This window comes from Schistocerca gregaria, chromosome 8 (assembly GCF_023897955.1).
Source record: "Schistocerca gregaria isolate iqSchGreg1 chromosome 8, iqSchGreg1.2, whole genome shotgun sequence".
In the NCBI taxonomy this organism is placed as follows: domain Eukaryota; kingdom Metazoa; phylum Arthropoda; class Insecta; order Orthoptera; family Acrididae; genus Schistocerca; species Schistocerca gregaria.
Genome location: NC_064927.1, coordinates 344,819,065 through 344,840,887, shown reverse-complemented (window position 1 = coordinate 344,840,887; position 21,823 = coordinate 344,819,065). Strand labels below are relative to the sequence as shown.

The following is a 21,823-nucleotide window of genomic DNA, read 5'->3' as shown; positions in this document are numbered from 1 at the left end:
TGGATGTCCGGCACATAGTTCGCATGCGCTTGAAGCGGTATTGAATAGTATATTTCATGACGGGTGGATTGGCTGTCGAAGCACGATACCATGGCCCGCACGTTCACCGGATTTGACGTCCCCTGAATTTTTTCTCTGCGGAAAGTTGAAGGATATTTGCTACTGCGATTCACCGACAACGCCTGACAACATGCGTCAGCGCATTGTCATTGCATGTGCGAACATTACGGAAGGCGAACTACTCGCTGTTAAGAGGAATGTCGTTACACGTATTGCCGAATGCATTGAGGTTGATGGACATCATTTCGGGATTTATTGCATTAATGTGGTATTTACAGGTAATCACGCGGTGACAGCGTCCGTTCCCAGAAATGATAAGTTCACAAAGGTACATGTATCACGTTGGAACAACCGAAATAATATGTTCAAACGTACCTACGTTCTGTATTTCACATTAAAAAAAAATACTACCTGTTACCAACTAGGGCTTGGTGAGGAAGGAGATTTCCATACTGAGCTTTGCTGTTTGCTCTCAAGATGATGTAGGCAAGTTTCATCATCAGTGAATACATTTGAAAGAAACTGCGGATCTTCCTCTAACTTGAACTTTAACTGCATGCAGGCGTGCACGCAAATGTTCTTTTGTTCGGGAACTAACAGTGTTGGAACCGATCGCGCACAAACACGTGTCGTGTGTAATTTTTCAGTCACCAACGTGTGGGTGGCACCCAATGAAACGTTCAGTATTTCAGACAGTGATCATCAGGTAATTCATCAATCCTCTTTCACAATGACAGTAGCAATGTTCATGTTTCCTTCCGGACCGTTTTCTTCTGTGCAGATGCACAAACAGCGTCCGAACTCTTACGTGAATCGGCGGTAAAGCCGTGAGAATGAGTATAATGGGCAGGGGCGCTATGAATATGGTGCGGGACAGTAAGTTGCGAATGTGGGTCTCACGGGAGGCGTGCCAGAGATAAGTCCCTGCAGTCGCACTATCCTCTTTGTTCTCGGTGGCTCAGATGGAGAGAGCGTCTGCCATGTAAGCAGGAGATCCCAGGTTCGAGTCCCGGTCGGTGCACACATTTTCAACTGTCCCCGTCGACTTACATCAACGCCTGTATGCAGCTATGGGTATTCATTTCATTGTAATTTCATTCTAACAAGCTGCAAAGAACAGATACCATCTTCATGTAGATACTGAACATGTCTGATCTTGCCTGCGTCTCAACAATGAAACTGCTATGGCCTGTTTGTAGCACATGAAGTTCACAAAATGTCATAAGATAAAATTTTAGCATGAGAAATTATGACCATAAAAATTATGATCATTCTTTGTTGAAAAGTCCACGTATAATAAAAGAAAAATATATAATTCCTTAAACGATCCATTTTAACACGGGTAATGTATTACGAAGCACATACCATCCGCACTGTCGGAATGTTACATACTTATACGTTTGTGACTATTACAGCGTCATCTATCACAAAGCGAAAAAAGTGGTCCAACTAAAACATTCATATTTCGGAGACATAATTTTATGCTGTTAATGACTGCTGCCATCTGGTGGCGCTTCAAAACACGATGTACTCCATTGATTGACTCATAACAATTTCCTACCGGATGTCAACAAGGGAATAACATGGAAACAGTTCATAGAAGTCTTACGTATTTTATTTGTTACTACTGTGCACTACTCGCATAGCTGTTCTCTTATTGTATGACTACAGGCAGCACTATGGAATGTCGTCTTTATAAGATATGTTTACTTTGAATTTTTATGCATTTTATGTTGATTTGAAGTTAGAATTTTCCATAATTGTATCCTTATATTCATTAAAGTTGTGTCTAATTACTGTGAACAGTCGACGAAAAATATTTTTGTCTATGCAAATGATCTGAAGATGGCGATTTAATTTCACTGAAAGTAGTAATCATTGTATTTTTTCTACGATCTGTGCGAATAAACTTCTGCAATAAGAACAATCGTGTTTTAAGTTCTACAGAATCATTTTTCGCTTGCAACATATCTACATCTACATGATTACTCTGCAATTCACATTTAAGTGCTAGGCAGACGGTTCATCGAACCACAATCATACTATCTCCCTACCATTCCACTCCCGAACAGCGCGCGGGAAAAAGAACACCTAAACCTTTCTGTTCGACCTCTGATTTCTCTTATTTTAGTTTGATGATCATTCCTACCTATGTAGGTTGGGCTCCACAAAATATTTTCGCATTCGGAAGAGAAAGTTGGTGTCTGAAATAACGTAAATAGATCTCGCCGCGACGAAAAACGTCTTTGCTTTAATGACTTCCATCCCAACTCGCGTATCATATCTGCCACACTCTCTCCCCTATAACGTGATAATACAAAACGAGCTGCCCTTTTTTGCACCCTTTCGATGTCCTCCGTCAATCCCACCTGGTAAGGACCCCACACCGCGCAGCAATATTCTAACAGAGGACGAACGAGTGTAGTGTAAGCTGTCTCTTTAGTGGACTTGTTGCATCTTCTAAGTGTCCCGCCAATGAAACGCAACCTTTGGCTCGCCTTCCCGACCATATTATCCATGTGGTCTTTCCAACTGAAGTTGTTCGTAATTTTTAGACCCAGGTACTTAGTTGAATTGACAGCCTTGAGAATTGTACTATTTATGGAGTAATCGAATTCCAACGGATTTCTTTTGGAACTCATGTGGATCACCTCACACTTTTCGTTATTTAGCGTCAACTGCCACCAGCCACACCAAAAAAATGGTTCAAATGGCTCTGAGCACTATGAGACTCAACTGCTGTGGTCGTTAGTCCCCTAGAACTTAGAACTACTTAAACCTAACTAACCTAAGGACATCACACACATCCATGCCCGAGGCAGGATTCGCACCTGCGACCGTAGCAGTCGCACGGTTCCGGACTGCTCGCCTAGAACCGCGAGACCACCGCGGCCGGTTGCCACACCATACAGCAATCTTTTCTAAATCGCTTTGCAACTGATACTGGTCTTCGGATGACCTTACAAGACGGTAAATTACAGCATCATCTGCGAACAACCTAAGAGACCTGCTCAGATTGTCACCCAGGTCTTTTATATAGATCAGGAACAGCAGAATCCCAGGACGCTTCCCTGGGGAACACCTGATATCACTTCAGTTTTACTCGATGATTTGCCGTCTATTACTATGAAGTGCGACCTTCCTGACAGGAAATCACGAATCCAGTCGCACAGCTGAGAGGATACCCCATAGGCCCGCAGCTTGATTAGAAGTCGCTTGTGAGAAACGGTGTCAAAAGCTTTCTGGAAATTTAGAAATACTGAATCAACTTGAGATCCCCTGTCGATAGCGGCCATTACTTCGTGCGAATAAAGAGGTAGCTGAGTTGCACAAGAACGATGTTTCCTGAAACCATGCTGATTACGTATCAATAGATCGTTCCCTTCGAGGTGATTCATAATGTTTGAATACAGTATATGCTCCAAAACCCTACTGCAAACTCACTTCAATGATATAGGTCTGTAGTTCAATGGATTACTCCTACTACCCTTCTTAAACACTGGTGCAACTTGCGCAATTTTCCAATCTGTAGGTACAGATCTATCGGTGAGCGAGCGATTGTATATGATTACTAAGTGGGGAGCTATTGTGTCAGCGTAATCTGAAAGGAACCTAATCGGTATACAATGTGGACCTGAAGACTTGCCCGTATCAAGCGATTTGAGTTGCTTTGAAACCCGTAAGGTATCTACTTCTAAGGAACTCATTCTAGCAGCTGTTTGTGTTTCAAATTATGGAATATTCCATTCGTCTTCCCTGGTGAAGGAATTTCGGAAAACTGCGTTCAATAACTCCGCTTTAGCGACACAGTCGTCGGTAACAGTACCATCGGCACTGCGCATCGAAGGTATTGACTGCGTCTTGCCGCTTGTGTACTTTACATACGACCCGAATTTCTTCGGATTTTCTACCAAATTTCGAGGCAATGTTTCGTTGTGGAACCTATTAAAGGCATCTCGCATTGAAGTCCGTGCCAAATTTCGCGCGTCTGTAAATTTTAGCCAATCTTCGGGATTTCGCGTCCTTCTGAACTTCGCATGCTTTTTCCGATGCCTCTGCAACAGCGCTCGGACCTGTTTTGTGTGTACCGTGGGGGATCAGTTCCATCTCTTACCAATTTATGAGGTATGAATCTCTCAACTGCTGTTGCTACTATATCTTTGAATTTAATCCTGTGCTACGCACTTCTCAGTGGTCTGCAGAGTGCGGATGCAGATGTTCGCTAAGTGGAAAGCGGATCGACCGCTGGCGGCGTGACGAGCCGGCCGCAGAGAGAGGTTGCGGGACAACGCCCCGGCCGGAGTCAATCCCGGTAACGGGCGCTGTCTCCTTCATTTCCCGAGGGTGGGACGCGCCGGGTCGGGAATCAATGTTATTGACTGGAGGCGGCGGCGGGGGCGGCGGGGGCGGCAATGGGGGTCAGCCCGAGCTCCACGGCTCGCCGCGGGCCGCCGTGCGGAGGAGAGCGAGGTTTCCGCTCTGCTGTGTATGGTAATAGGCGCGTGCTGAGGGGCGTGGCGGCAGCGCAGAAAGCGGCGGACAGCTGCGACCCCGGGCCGCACACGGGCACCACACTGACGTATCCCCCCCACCCGGGTCGACGGAATCTCGCGCTGCGCTCGCTGGGGCGAAAGCCGCGCGCAAATTATGATGCCTTCCACTCGCTCTGGGTGGCGCGTGCCTACGGCGTACAACGCCCGACATTTGATCTCCGGCTGTGTTTTCTAAATGCGAGACACGAAAGGTTACTCGCAGGCCGACGTCGCTGACCGCCTTTCACGTAACGGCATCTCGTCTGTTCTCGGCCGGCCGTAGGAAATAGTGGGGCTATTAGCGGGGACATGAGTTCGATTCCCGGTTCGGCCAACGAGCTCTAGGTTTCCCGCTCCTCGCAGTGGCGCGGCTGGGACTACATTTTCCTAACATTATCTATGTAGAATTGTCTCTATGATGATGCTTTCGCTATTTGGCTCATTTTCATTTTCTTTCGGAGACTGTTGGAATTTCGGGTCTGTAGCCAAATTCAAGTGATTCATTATAAGCCTTTCGAAATTAGTTACATTGCAAGCTGAAGCACATATGAAGTTCATCATGTTCATGAATTGTGGATTTTATATCAACACCCCCTTTAATATACCCTATGATTGGGGAAGCTCTACATCTACATATACATCCATACGCCGCAAGCCACCTCACGGTGTGTGGCGGAGGGTACCCTGAGTACCTCTACCGGTTCTCCCTCTTATTCCAGTCTCGTATTGTTCGTGGAAAGAAGGATTGTCGGTATGCCTCTGTGTGGGCTCTAATCTCCCTGATTTTATCCTCATGGCCTCTTCGCGAGATATACGTAGGAGGGAGCAATATACTGCTTGACTCTTCGGTGAAGGTATGTTCTCGAAACTTTAACAAAAGCCCGTACCGAGCTACTGAGCGTCTCTCCTGCAGAGTCTTCCACTGCAGTTTATCTTTTATCTCCGTAACGCTTTCGCGATTACTAAATGATCCTGTAACGAAGCGCGCTGCTCTCCGTTGGATCTTCTCTATCTCTTCTATCAACACTATCTGGTACGGATCCCACACTGCTGAGCAGTATTCAACCAGTGGGCGAACAAGCATACTGTAACCTACTTCCTTTGTTTTCGGATTGAATTTCCTTAGGCTTCTTCCAGTGAAACCCAGACTGGCATCTGCTTCACCAGCGATTAATTTTATATGGCCATTCCATTTTAAATCACTCCTAATGCGTACTCCCAAATAATTTACGGAATTAACTGCTTCAAGTTGCTGAACTGCTACATTGTAGCTAAATGATAAGGGATCTTTCTTTCGATGTATTCGCAGTACCTTACACTTGTCTACACTGAGATCAAATTGTCATTCCCTGCACCATGCGTCAATTCGCTGCACATCCTCCTGCATTTCAGTACAATTTTCCATTGTTACAACCTCTCGATATACCACAGCATCATCCGCAAAAAGCCTCAGTGAACTTCCGATGTCACCCACAAGGTCATTTATGTATATTGTGAATAGCAACGGTCCTACGACACTCCCCTGCGGTACACCTGAAACCACTCTTACTTTGGAAGACTTTTCTCCATTGAGAATGACATGCTGCGTTCTGTTATCTAGGAACTCTTCAATCCAATTCAATACCACTCCGTATTTTAGACCTGTCACATCCATTAGCTGGTCACACCACTTGAAGAAGAAAACCAGGTTTTGCTTGACACACTTTTTTATATTGTCGAGAAGCTAATTAAAAAAGAATGTGTCAAGGAAATCTTGTTTACCTACCAGGAGGACATTAACCAACACCATATTCTGTAAAGTGGTCTGAAACATACTAAAAAGAGTTCGTTTGTTAGTGAACAGGGAAATTATTTTGAGCATTTATTATAAACATAAGGTGATGCATCACCCCTTCACCTAAATAAAGTCAATCGCTTGCGGCTGACTAACAGTAATCCTGTCAACAACGATACTGTAAGTAATTGGGTCGCCAACCTCATTATAAAATGTTGACCCCGTGAGATAAGGGTAATTCATTAACAGTGATACACAAGACCCTTCAGACCGCTAATTTCCCGAAGATCCAGCAAAAATTCAAGATCAAGCAAACTATAGGGATATCAATTCCGGAAAATTGAATCAAAAGAAAACCATTTTGTACACTTTCATCTGCACACACAAACATAAGAGAACAAATGACTTCTTAAAGAAAGGAAAGACTAACTACCAATAAGTAATCATCAATATAAGTTGAAAATGAAACTCTTCTACTAAATTTAAATCCAAAGATACACAGTCACCGACATAACCAGCAATTTCTGGGAATGTCTGAGTATGACAATTAGTAACTCATAAGTTTTTCTGGAAACTAGTACCAGAAACAGAAAACTACGGGTCCCCGGCCCTCTACCTAGAAAGAGTTCTTTTGTGCTACTCGTAAATTACGAGGCCCCTTGAGCACTGCGTCTTGAGTTATAAGGACGGGTCCGCTCTGCTTTTCGCCACTCCAGGTTGAACTGCCAGCCTCTTCTCTCGTGTATTTATTCATCAGTTGACTTCGCAGCACCTGAGGAGAGCTCCGCCTACCATCCTCCAAGGAAGCCATGGGTCTGAAGATGGTTACATAAATATATCCGAAACCGGTCACCTATGTTATTGAGACATAAGTGTTGTGATCAAGACTGAACTTTAGTTAAAATACTCGTACATTTATTCACTGCTATCTCAATAGCTCGTCGCATTCCACCCTCGCAAACTCACCCATCGGCAGACAACAACAGCCTCTGATTCTCATTCATGGCATCTTCTCTCATTTGATTGGTTTCCTCATAAACTTCTGTAGAGACACGCTCACTTTGGTCACACTGCTTCCTACACCCCTGTCGCCTTGCTTGCTCTTCATATGTGAACCACCCGGTATGACTGTTGTCTGGAAACCACAACTATTACCTTTAACAGGAAAGTACCACTTTCCAGTTGTCAACCCAAATTCGTAGTTTTTGCAAATAGCTAGAAGCTCCCAGTGTCACTATGATTCCATAATAAAACCAGGTGCTGCATATCCTTCGTACCAAACATTACCGGAGACGGGTTAGCTTCGCCAGCGTTCCCATGACACATGAACCAGAGCGTTAGGCAAGCCGACCTTCCGGTTTGCCAAGGACAGGGAACAATATGCAGCGTTCCCACCGTTTCACCAGAGACATTTACCTGAAAGATGTTCTTCTCACATTCACCCCTCAACCAAAGAGTGACCCAATGGAGTTAACTAATATCGTTAGAGGCTCAATAAGTAATCCAACATAATACACACAGGGCGTTTGGCGGCCGGGGTGACCGAGCGGTTCTAGGCGCTACAGTCTGGAACCGCGCGACCGCTACGGTCGCAGGTTCGAATCCTGCCTCGGGCATCGATGTGTGTGATGTTCTTAGGTTAGTTAGGTTTAAGTAGTTCTAAGTTCTAGGGGACTGATGACCTCAGACGTTAAGTCCCATAGTGCTCAGAGCCATTTGAACCATTTTGAACACAGGGCGTTTCACATTCTTTGTGGGTAGATCACGTCATAGGAGGCAGCTGTTGTCAGAGGCAAACTGCTCACTTATCTTCCCAGCGATGCTAGATACCCTTTAGTATTGCCGCCCTTGAGACGACGAGATTTGCCTGTACTATCATGATATACCAAGCAGGTGTGCGGCATACTATTTATCCCATTAAACTGATAAAAGCAGTTTTATACCATGAGGCGACAAGAATGTCTGTAAGCCGAGAGAAATATTTCAGCAGAGAATCAGAAACTTCACTTCCGCTAGGCTTACCCCTTTCCACGCGGAGCAGACGACTGGATGATAGGCTAAAACACGCTTCGCATACGAACGCCACAGAGTGCTTAAACCTGCCACCTCACAGGGCCATAACCAGTCTTAAACTACGTCTAGCGTCGCCGGGAAGTGTCAGTGAACAGTTTGTCTAGAATAAGTTATACCGTATGACTGGATCTATCACCACAAGACACTTGTCGCAAAGAATTCGGAACACCAGGTATACATTATTATCTTTTTACGAGCGCCACTTTTCGGTCACTATATCGTGAAAGATGGCGATCGAAAGCTGCTTGTACAGTACAACTACATGATCACTTTGCATTTCGCAATTAAGTGCCTGGGAGAGGGTTTATCGAACCACCTTCAAGCTACGTATTTCTCTACCGTTCCACTCTCGAATGGTGCTCATGAAAAACGAGCACTTTCATCTCTCTGTGAGAGCTCTGATTTATCTTATTTTATCATGACGATCACTTCTCCCGATGTACATGGGCGCCAACAGAATATTTTCGCAATCGGAAAAGAAAGGATTGAAATTTCACGATAATATCCTGCCAGAACGGAAAACGCCTTTGTTTTGGTGATTACCACCCCAATACGTGTATCATGTCCGAAGCACTATCTCCCGTACTTCGCGGTTATACAAAACGAACTGCTGTTCTTTGAATTTTTTCCATGTCCTGCGTCTGTCCCATTTGACGCGAGTCCCACACCACAAAGCACAGGAGGCCGGCGAGAGTGGTGTAAGCAGTCTCTTTAGTACACCAGTTGCACTTCCTAAGCCATCTGCCAATAAATCGCAGTCTTTGATCTGCTTTGCCCACAACACTATGTATGCGATCTCTGCTGCTTCCCAGTTTCTCCTTCTCCCCCCTCATAGTAATCCCGAAGAATTAAGATGAATTTACGGCCTTTAGATTCATGTGATTTATCGCGTAACTAAAAATTAACTTATTCCTTCTGGTACTCAAGTGGATGACTTCATTCTTTTTATTTTTTAGAATCATTTTAACTTTTCGCAACATACAGATATCTTGACTCAACCATTTTGAAAATAGTTTTGATCATCTGGTGACTTAACAAGACCATAAATGAGAGCATCATCTGCAAACAATAGGTCGTTTGTCTAGGTCAGTATCAGCAGAAAGGCTGTAACACTTCCTCGGGAACTCCAGATATTACTCCTCGAGACAAAACGACTCTCAGCTGTGGATAAAGCAGACTACTGAGCCAGATCCGCACAAATCTGATCAGCCGCCGCCTAGAATCGAGCCGTGGACATCAGAGAAGCTGAGAGAGGATGATCTCCCGGCAGCCTCGTCGCCTGTGGCGGCGGCAGCGGGCTTAGCTGTGCCGCAATCCCAGCCCAAAGCTTGTGTCACTGTGCTCTGCAGAAACCGTCTACAGCTAATTATCCGTCTTAAGTGCATTTGCGGGCCGCCCGCGTGGTCCTCCGGCGCTACGCAAGCAGCGAGACAAGCGCTTCCCCAGATTTGCGCCTCCTGCCGCAATCTCTCTGCTGCTTCCCAGTTTCCCCTTTCCCCCCTAAAACAATTTCAGGCAAATTAATAACGCTCTGAACAAGCGGTAAATTGCCATATTGCGGGTAATCACAGAAGAGAAAGTCAGGCACTATACCGTCGTATTCAACTCCGTTGCGAAGATAATAAAACTAAAATTGTCTGCATTATTATATTCTACGTTCGTCTGATTGTGTTCCCTCTACCTTTACACTGTATCAATCAGAGTAAAACATCTGTAGACTGGAGGAAAAACGCTCCTCCCGGAGCTCAAAAAAGGCGAATACGCTGCTGTTTAAACTGAAAAATGGACACTATGCGTCCACTCCTACCTGCCCATTCTCACTCACTCATGCAGCCCAACTCACTGTCATTATCTCTTTGAATCTGTTGTTGTTGTGGTCTTCAGTCCACAGACTGGTTTGATGTAGCTCTCCGTGCTACTCTCTCCTATGCAAGCTGCTTTATCTCCCAGTATCTACTGCAACCTACATCCTTCTGAATCTGCTTAGTGTATTCATATCTTGGTCTCTCTATCTACGATTTTTACCCTCCACGCTACCCTCCAATACTAAACTGGTGATCCCTTGATGCCTCAGAACATGTCCTTCCAGTCTCACTCCCTTCCCAACCACTGCTTCCCTTTCATGCCCCTCGACTCTTATAACTGCCATCTCAACTGCCGAAAAGTTTTTATTTGTTCTCCATGGATTTTAATTCTTACTCCGAATTTTTCTTTTGTTCCCTTTACTGCTTGCTCAATATACAGATTGAATAATATCGGGGATAGGCTACAACCCTGTCTCATTCCCTCCTCAACCACTGCTTCCCTTTCATGTCCCTCGACTCTTATAACTGCCGTCTGGTTTCTGTACAAATTGTAAATAGCCTTTCGCTCCCTGTAGTTGACCCCGCCACCTTCAGAATTTGAAAGAGAGTATTCCAATCAACATTGTCAAAAGATTTCTCTAAGTCTAAAAATGCTAGAAACGTAGGCTTGCCTTTCCTTAATCTATTTTCTAAGATAAGTCGCAGGGTCAGTATTGCCTCACGTGTTCCAACATTTCTACGGAATCCAAACTGATCTTCCCCGACGTCGGCTTCTACCAGTTTTTCCATTCGTCTGTAAGGAATTCGTGTTAGTATTTTGCAGCCGTGACTTATTAAACTGATAGTTCGGTAATTTTCAGATCTGTGAACACCTGCTTTCTTTGGGGTTGGAGTAATTATATTCTTATTGAAGTCTGAGGGTATATCGCCTGTCTCAACATCTTACTCATCAGATGGTAGAATTTTGTCAGGGCTGGCTCTCCCAAGGCTATTAGTAGTTCTAATGGAATGTTGTGTACTCACGGGGCCTTGCGTCGACTCAGGTCTTTCAGTGCTCTGTCAAACTCTTCATGCACTATCATATCTCCCATTTCATCTCCATCTGCATGCTCTTCCATTTCCATAATACTGTCCTCAATTACATCGCCATTGTATAGACCCTCTACATACTCCATCCACCTTTCTGCTTTCCCTTCTTTGCTTATAACTGGGTTTCCATCTGAGCTGTTGATATTCATGCAAGTGGCGTAACTACCAACTAATAATTGTACATTCTACACCAGAATGTTCGGCATTGTTTTATTAGATACTGGGGGATCCTAATTAAAAGCTTCCTAGCCCAAGGGCTGTACAGAACACTTGATCCTACCTTTCTATCAACATCAGAACCAGAAATATGAGCCCCAGAAAAATCCCGTTTTTGTGCTGTCTATTTTGGAAAATATTGATAACGCCTGTCGTTGCACGCTTACCGATTAATCTCAGAAGTTGATCACTTACAGACAGTTTATATAGTTTAACGTGTAGTGCGACTGCTTGTGAGGCAAAGAGGTGGGAGAAGGGGGGGGGGGGGGGGGGGGGATTGCTGAGCCACACCTGCCGGATCGAATTCGTGCGGCGAGTTAACGATCGTTGCTGTTGTACACAGGCCAAGCATGTGTAGTTTCTCGGGGGTTCTCCACGCTCTATTTTAGCAAATGCTGGCCTCGTCGTCAATCTCAGCCTCGTAAAATACGACAATAACCAAACGTTAACACGATTCACAGGCAGAGGCGCATATGACTTTCCTCCCTACCGTTAACTGACGAATATGGTGAAAAGTTACATAAATTTGAAACTCCCTGGCATATCAACACTATGAGTCGGAAAGGGACCCGGAACCTTGAGATTCGCGGGTAAAGCTATTGCCAACTTAACATCGAGATACACCCCAACAAGTCCACTTCTATTACTACCTGTCGCCTACTTTCCCAACTTAACCGAAGTTCTCCGGCATATGCACTATCAGATCAAAAGCATGGGTATACCCGATGTAAAGCAGAACAGACCGATAGATGTCACTAAAGGAGGCGGAGAGTATTGAGTTGTCGGCAGTGAAGCAGAGTGGTTTGTTCATGAGAGCTCAGTGACTTCGAAAATGGACTGGTTGCTGAATGTCACGTGAGTGACAAATGTGTCAGGGACATTCAAATCTTCTAAAGCTGACCGACTGTTTGTGATGTGACTGAGATGTGGAAACGATAAGGAACAACCACAGCTAAATCGAGACCTCGTGTACTGACAGACAGAGAACTTTGAGAACTGCGGAGGGTGGTTGTAAAAAAAGTCGCATGAAATCAGCAGAAGAAATCATTTGTGAGTTCTAAAGTGCTTATCAGGAGTTCACCTATTATATGACTGTGTGCAGTGAGTTAAAAAGGAGGAGGTGCAATGGCCTAGAAACATCTCATAAGCTACACACGCTAAGCGATGAAGAGCTACGCCACTGGACAGTGGGTGACGGGAAACTAGTCTTTCCGAGTGATTAATTAACACTACACCCTGCGGCAATCCGACGGAAGGCTTTGGGCTTCGCGAATGCCAGGGGAATATTATCTGCCATCATGTGTATTGCTGACATTAAAGTACGAAGAACGCGGTGTTAGAGTACGGCGATGTTTTTCTTGCTTAAGGTATGGTTCCCTTATGAAAACACTAAATGCGGTAGGACTGCATACTGTTGAGGAATAATTCGGAGATGATTGCTTGCTTTAGTTTAACACTGGATCTTGTCATAAAGTGACATCTGTGGGGCAGTTCCTTGTGAACAATAATATTCCTGAAATGGACTGGACTACCCAGACTCCCCACCTGATCCCAATGGAACACCTTTGGGATGAGGCAGAACGTCAAATTCGCCCCAGACCCAAGTGTTCAACATCTCTACCTTATGTGAGCTCTTGAAGAGGCTTGGGCTTCCAGCCGCCCACCCACAAACATTCAGATACCTCACTGAAAGTACATTAATATCTAGTATTAGATCTGCTGATACTTTTGATGAGATGGTGTATTGTGGGTTGTTTCCGAGCCGTTTCTCGCGGTATCATTTTTCCCAAAGTAACTGATGATCGTCGAAGTATGGAGGATACAAACCGTGGACTTGTAATGACAAGAATTGCGTTTCTGAAGAAGAGCAATTTCTTAACATCGAGGATAGAATTAAGTGTCAGGAAGTGTTTTCTGAAAGTATTTGTATGGAGTGTATAGATTTAAGTGTCAGGAAGTGTTTTCTGAAAGTATTTGTATGGAAGTGAAACATGGACGATAAACAGTTTAGACAAGAAGAGGGCAGAAGCATTTGAAACGTTGTGTTACATGAAAATGCTGAAGATTAGATGGGTAGATCACGTAACTAATGTGGTAGTACTGAATAGAATGGGGGGGGGGGGGTAGATAAATTTGTGGTACAACCTGACCAGAAGAAGGGATCGGTTGGTAGGACACATTCTGAGGCGTCAAGGTATCAGCAGTTTAGTACTGGAAGGAAGCGTGGGTCTTAAAAGCAGTAGAGGGAGACGAAGAGATGAATACAGTATGCAGAGTCAGAAGGATGTAGGTTGCAGTAGTTACTTGGAAATGAAGAGCCTTGCACAGGATAGAGTAGCATAGAGAGCTGCATCAAACCAGTCTGGACGGAAGTCCATAACTGCAACAACAACATCGTCTTTGTTCTAGAATTGGTAGCCGAAAAAAGACAAGCGAGAGCTTCTGTAAAGTTTGAAAAACAAAGGTACTAGGAGAATATGTGAGAGCCGATAGTAAGTTGCACCTGAGGAGTTCAGTCGGAAAGACCCGCGAAACGCAAGATTCGGCGTTCAAGTTCCGGAGCATCAGACTGTTTTTTAATTTGTTATGAAGCTTCAAAACAATGCACACCCTGCTACAAAGTGAAAAATTTATTATGTACAAATAAATTTTCCAATCAAGTAAACTGCAGTACCAGGTAAACGGAACCTAGACCTAGTACAGAGAGAATTGCACACTTCAAAATTTAACAGAACCGATGATTTTCTTTCACAGACCGGAATGTCCGCTGAATATGGTGACGATAAATTAAGCCCAACAAACGAATTAATTTCAGAGTTACAGACAAGGGGTAAACAGGTCCCAGGTTCTCATAACCACTTAATGACTGAAACTTGGTATATTCATTTACGCCAGTTATTTACTAGCTGATTTCACACTGTAGATCTAACAAAGAAGGGTGGAAGATGCCGTTTGTTCCATTTACGATGGAGCAAAATCAAGCAATCCTGGGAAAAGAAATGAGGCATGTCGTTTTCAAAGCAATCATGCCGATATTCTCCTTAAGATTTTGGGAAACCACGTAAGTAATCCTGATGGTAGACCAATTTTGAACCTTGAAACTTCCGATGCAAGCTCGGAGTCGCTTGTTCGTCGTCCGCAAAACTAATAATGCACTTCCTTGTAGTAACCTACTGAAGTGGTAGCGCTAAGGCATTAAATGTAATAGTTGTGAGTGGTTTCCATATGTTTTGCTTCTTTTATCAGTAGATCTGTAAAAAAGATGTCACGCACAATGCAGCCACAATAACAAGAATAGTACCTGAAGACTACGACATATGTGGCTACAGGAATTAGATAGCTACTGTCCCTATTATGTCACAATTCCGAATAATTTCCAAGCCACTGACTGAACTTTAACATGAATTGATTCAGTAATATGATTTCAGATAGTCCCCTGCACACGGACGATAAAACACTTTCCTTGAGAGTTAACTACCCTGCAGCGATGTGCACCTGTTTCGATATTCATGTTGAGCTCTGCATGAGGTAGTACTACACATTGTTTACGACCTTAGGCTACGGGAGTCGTGGTATTAATCTTCGTGACTGGTCAGAGGCGATGAGAAACACCGTAGAAGCAAATGAACGGCTAAATGGAAGCTCAACAGAAGGTTCGCTCGCGGTGCAATATATCAACTGTGCAGTAATTAACATTGCGTACGTGTCCGCTGAGGCCTGAAGGTTGCTCATTCTGAGTGTGTCTTACACAGTTCTTTCCGACCACCTTAACGAGGAAGATGACTCATTGCCTCCTTTGCTGCCTGAAGCATGGGGGTCATGCAGAGGATATTTATGTGACGAAGTCAGAGCTGGTCACCAAATTCGGACGCGTCCAAAGAACAGACACCACATACATAATTGCACAAAGAATAGGCAGTCTCGGTTGCAACCGATGGAGTGATATGATTTACATATATATATTGGGTGATGACAGCCAATGGTCACTTCAGTGCAGATATACACCAAGCTCGAACTCTTACGGCAATCGGCGAGATGCCACGAGAAATCATTGCCCACTGGCAGTTAATGTCTTTAATGCCTTTGTTCAAAAAATGGCTTTGAGCACTATGGGACTTATCTTCTAAGGTCATCAGTCCCCTAGAACTTAGAACTACTTAAACCTAACTAACCTAAAGACATCACACATGTCCATGCCTGAGGCAGGATTCGAACCTGCGACCGTAGCGGTCGCGCGGTTCCAGACTGTAGCGCCTAGAACCGCATGGGCACCCCGGCCGGCTACTTCCTTTGTGTCTTGATTCATAGTGGCTGTAGGGACAAAATGGTGTCTGTTCTTTCGGACGTCCCTGAAGGAACAGACACCACATATATAATAGGGGACTTAGTTTCCAGTAAGTGCAGTGGTAATTACACGAATGCAGAGGTAGCAGATATCCATTTGCTGTACGGATTAGCGGGTGCGAATGGCCGTGGCGCTCATGTTTGGTATCGGTAGGGATTTCTAGAGCGGTAGTGCCCCGTCAGGAGTCAACTGATCATCGTCCTAGGGAGCTCGATACGTTTAAGCGTGCTACCCGCGACTGGGTTAGGCCTTGAAGGGCGACGACGACGCAAATGGAGGAGGAACTTATTCGTGCAGTTGGCGACAACCCTAGTGTCATAATAGGACAAATGGCTGCAACATGTAATGATGAACACATGACAATTTGGAGGGGGCTACATGAGAACCTGCTCTAGCCATACCGTGTACAGCGTGCGTAGACGGAACCAGGAGCCGATTTTCCTGCACACGGATACTTTTGCAAATGGTTCACTCAGCAATGCGGTCTATCATCACTTTATTGCAAACGTGCTTCTCACCCTTGAGGCTTCGTTTCAAAGCTGATGGTATTTGTGTTGAAGAGTTGTAGAAACTGGGCTCTAAAATTGGCATAAAACGTATCTGGATCCACGTCCATATGATCTATTTTCTTACTCTATGTGTGATGAATGTTTCCTCAAATTCACCCATATCTTTTTATAACACCCCGTGTAAATATATGTACAAAAACATTCAATCACATTCTCGTCTGAAACCACGCTTTCTGGCCATTAAATTCATGTTGTGCCAGTGAAAAAATCCCTAGTTCATAGGCAAGGATTTCACTCTTGGGCTGAGCCATCAACTAGTCGGTCACCCAGATTGGTCAGAACACAGTTCGTCTCAGTAACCTGCCAAAATTTTCAAATATAGACCAGGAGTACCTAGCTACCAGGTTTCCACCGTGTAGCTGTCAAAAAAGTCATATTTTCTATTACTTGACAGTTCTAAGACGGATACCTAATCTTTGTGCAACTAAAGGCTGTGATTACCGTGCTTTGTGGTAAGATATAGGTCTTTATAATTATGTTCGTTCCATGGCTTATACTACTGCTAACTACTGAACCATGACAACTATGACAGTTCACCACAGAATATGGCTGTGTTAAGTGAAGTACGAAGCAAGTTCTTAACTATGCAGGGTGTCCCATTTATGTTGACCACCCTAAATTACTGTTTGTCCATATGTAAATTATAAAATGTTTCAAGCAAATGTTCGTTAGTCGTCAGGGGGACATCAATGAGCATGATGGCCTTCGTTGTAGCTTTGTTTTGTACAAATATATGAACAGCGGTATGACTTTTTCAAATGGCACACAGTATTTTATTATTCGGTAATTCATTTTCTCTCCTTAAGACCTATTCAATAATGTATCACAGTGTACCATTCACTGAAACTCGACGTTAGTAATTACATAACACAACATTGACTTTTAGCCCGGGATCACAAACTCGTCCACTTGCTGAAGTTGTCAGAAAACAAATGAAAACCAAGTAAAACATAACGCAAAATTGACTTTGACTCTCCTGTACCATTGCCCAGGCATAGACCATTCAAAGGTGCTCAAAGTGGTGACCCTGGGCACCGATACACTGGTGCTCTCGTTGAATGAAAGAATTATCTACTGCTTCCAGTATTGCCTGCTGAAGAGAAGTGCTCCAAGGATTTATTGATGGCCAGCTCCTACTCCACTAATGAGTTTCTTAGCAGAACCAACTGATGCGGTTATGTTACAAATAATATCAAATAATGCGAGCATTACAACAATGTGACTTCTGTACAATTTCAGTGGAGTGATAATTTTTCTATTTGGAGAGGTTCAAAATGGTTCAAATGGCTCTGACCACTATGGGACTTAACATCTATGGACATCAGTCCCCTAGCACTTACAACTACTTAAACCTAACTAGCCTAAGGACAGCACACAACACCCAGCCATCACGAGGCAGAGAAAATCCCTGACCCCGCCGGGAATCGAACCCGGGAACCTGGGCGTGGAAAGAGAGAACGCTACCGCACGACCACGAGATGCGGGCTTTGGAGAGGCATGGCTACAATAGCATAAGAATTATCATATGCAGCTTCAGTGTACTGAAGATTTACATGTTTTGTGACGATTTATTTATTACCTGTTTAATCAAAATATGGTTACGATTTTTTAAACTTATTCTATATCCATAAGGACCATTTGACTTGGGACCTGTAGAAAGTACATAAGCATACTTCTTTCTCTTTGTAAATATCTATTAAGTATTCTTCTTTTTCTGACATTTTCTACATCCTGGACGGCCTCCTCATTGTGGGTTTATCGGAACTAGAAGTACATACATGGATATGACAGGAAGGATCATTCGAAGCAAACAAGTTTAATAAACAATAGCTCAAAAATGCATACCTTAAGAGCTATGAGAAGAAATGTGTTTCACAGTAGCTAAGACGTACATGTGCCGATAGTTCTTAAGGTATGCATTTTAGATCTCATGTCTATTAGACTTTTTGCTTCGACTGACGTTCCAGTCATACAGGGGATAGGCAAAATAATGTGAACAGTGGTAGTAATGGGATGGTTGTGTTTGACGGTCAACAACGCAGGTAAGGCACGTGTCGTGCTAGACTGTGCGTTCTCAGTACGGGCTAGGCTTCAGTGCAAGTTGTTTACGAGTAATGCACACTTCGTATTTGCATTCAGAGGCCGAGGTCGACATGCAATGAAAAACCTAACAGAGTTCCAAAGAGGGCAGATTGTGGGGTCCCGACTAGCTGGAGCATCAGTAACCAAGACAGCCAAGTTATTGAATGTTTTGAGAGCAATTGTTTCAACAGTCATGACCTTCTACACAAAACAACACAAAACTTTGAAGGCTAAAGATACTGCAGAGCTCAATAGCCATCTTCGAGACCCCGTATCTATCGACACTGTCCGCCAAGAACGTGAAGCAAATATTCATGGACGAGCTGAAACCATGACAACCAATGCAAAGAAGGGTAAAACAAGGTGTCAGGAGCATAAATCCTGGACGGTTGATCAGAGGAAATCCGTCATATGGTCCGACAAGTCACCGTTTTCGTTATTTCCAACATCGGGACGGGTTTACGTCTGGAGAACGTCAAAAGAAGCCTGCAATCCTGATTGGTTGACTCCAACAGTTAAACAAGTAGGTGGAAGTGTGGGCAGCCATATCATGGTATCCTGCTGGTCCCATCACTACCCTCAAAGGCACTGTTACAGCCAATGATTACGTGAACATTTTAAGTGATCATGAGCACCCCATCACCCAAATGCTATACCCCAACAATGATGCCTTATTTCAGGACGATAATGCACTTATTCACACAGCCAGGACAGTACAATCGAAGTATGAGTAGCATGCAACTGAACTGCAGCGTCTTCCCTGGGCAGCACAGTCCCCGGACTAGAACACTGTCGAACCCTTGTGGGCGACCGAGCGAGGTGGCGAAGCGGTTAGCACACTGGACTCGCATTCAGGAGGACTACGGTTCAGTCCCGCGTCCGGCCAACCTGATTTACGTATCCCGTGATTTCCCAAAATCGCTCCAGGCAAATGCCGGGATGGTTCCTTTGAAAGAGCACGGCCGACTTCCTGCCTCGTCCTTCCCTAATTAGATGACCCAGTGACCTCGCTGTCTTGTCTCCTCCCCCAAGAAGAACCGCAGCTGTATTAATGGCAAATGGGGGCCCAACCCATTATTAATAAAACCATTCCCAAGTAAGTACAGGTGTTCACGTTGTTTTTCCTATCCCCTGTATGGCTGAATATTGACCATTCCTGCTGGGACGCCATTTATAATCTAATCTAATGCCGAGGGAGACGCGGCAGAATAATGCCGTTGGTTGTTTATAGCTACAGTGCATCGGCCGACTACACGTCTTGTTAGGTAGACTACACTTACAGCACCGGGAAAAGCGGTGGGAAGAAGAAGGGTATCTGTAGTACGCTCAGTCACATACACTTCTGGTCATTAAAATTGCTACACCACGAAGGTGACGTGCTACACAGGCGAAATTTAACGGACAGGAAGATGATGGTGTGATATGCAAATGATTAGCTTTTCAGAGCATTCACACAAGGTGGCGATACCTAGAATGTTCTGACATGAGGAAAGTTTCCAACCGATTTCTCATACACAAATAGCAGTTGACCAGCGTTGCCTGGTGAAACGTTGTTGTGATGCCTCGTGTAAGGAGGAGAAATGCGTACCATCGCGTTTCCGACTTTAATAAAGGTCGGATTGTAGCCAATCGCGATTGAGGTTTATCGTATCTCGACATTGCTGCTCGCGTTGGTCGATATCCAATGACTGTTAGCAGACTATTGAATCGGTGGGTTCACGGGGGTAATACGGAACGCCATGTTGGATCCCAACGGCCTCGTATCACTAGCAGTCGAGATGTCAGGAGTCTTATCCGCATGGCTGTAACGGATCGTGCAGCCACGTCTCGATCCCTGAGTCAACTGATGGGGACGTTTGCAAGACAACAACCATCTGCACGAACAGTTCGACGACGTTTGCAGCAGCATGGACTATCAGCTCGGAGACCATGTCTGTGGTTACCCTTGACGCTGCATCACAGACAGAAGCGCCTGCGATGGAGTACTCAACAACGAACCTGGGTGCACGAATGGCAAAACGTCATTTTTTCGGATGAATCCAGGTTCTGTGTACAGCATCATGATCGTCGCATCCGTGTTTGGCGACACCGTGGTGAACGCACATTGGATGCGTGTATTCGTCATCGCCATACTGCTTATCACCAGGCGTGATGGTATGGGGTGCCACTGGTTACGCGTCTCGGTCACCTTTTGTACGCATTGACGGCACTTTGAACAGTGGACGTTACATTTCAGATGTCACGTGGCTGTACCCTCCATTCGATCCCAGTGAAACCCTACATTTCGGCAGGATAATGCACGACCGCATGTTTTAGGTCCTGTATGGGCCTTTCTGGATACAGAAAATGTTGGACTGCTGCCCTGCCCAGCACATTCTCCAGATCTCTCACCAACTGAAAACGTCTGGTCAATGGTGACCGAGCAACTTGCTCGTCACAATACGCCAGTCACTATTCTTGATGAACTGTGGTATCGTGGTATCGCTGCATGGGCAGCTGTACCTGCTGTACCTGTACACGCCATCAAAGCTCTGTTTGACTCAATGCCCTGGCGTATCATTACGGCCAGAGGTGGTTGTTCTGGGTACTGATTTCTCAGGATGTATGCGCCCAAATTGCGTGAAAATGTGATCGCATGTCAGTTCTAGTGTAATATATTTGTCCAATGAATACCCGTTTATCACTTGTATTTCTTCTTGGTGCAGCAGTATTAATGGCCAGTAGCGTACTGTCCGGCAACTTACGGAGTGCAACAGCAGAAGTCGACGTAGACAGGGCAGAGGTGCGGCGGTACTCACCGGCTACGGAGAGGGTGGCGTTGCGGGAGGTGGCGACGCCGGCGACGTTGCGCGCGACGCACCAGTAGACGCCGGCGTCGGTCTCCTTCTTGACGCGCAGGAAGAAGAGCGAGCCGGCGGGCAGCAGCACGCGGTGCGACTTGGCGTCGGCGGGCGACGTGCGCACCGGCTCGCCGTCCTTGAACCACGTGACGGCCGGCGGGGGCCGCCCGTCAGCCTTGCAGTTGAGCGTCAGCGGCTCGTTGCGGGCCACCAGCGCGTCGCTCGGGTGCTCCGTGATGCGCGGCGACCGCGTCTGCCCTGCAACCGGGACGACACGCGCACGTCACACAGTGTCCAGCCAGAGAAAGAACCTCACCACTCCTCACTAGCTCCTGTCCTACCGACAACGACTCGTTCTGGATCTATATCAAACACAGAATGGGGAAAGAAAGGAAAGGGATAGGTGGGAATACCAGCATTGTGGTAGTGCAATGGCGA

General features: G+C 45.1%; 1 protein-coding gene across 1 annotated transcript in view; it reads right to left on the bottom strand.

Moving 5' to 3' along the window:
- Positions 1–21,823, bottom strand: part of LOC126284281 (roundabout homolog 2-like) — a 1,294,877-nt gene that overhangs the window by 542,923 nt on the left and 730,131 nt on the right. The window contains exon 3 of the mRNA XM_049983105.1: positions 21,344–21,643. Coding sequence (XP_049839062.1) covers positions 21,344–21,643 — 300 coding nt within the window. The remainder of the gene's footprint in view (positions 1–21,343; positions 21,644–21,823) is intronic.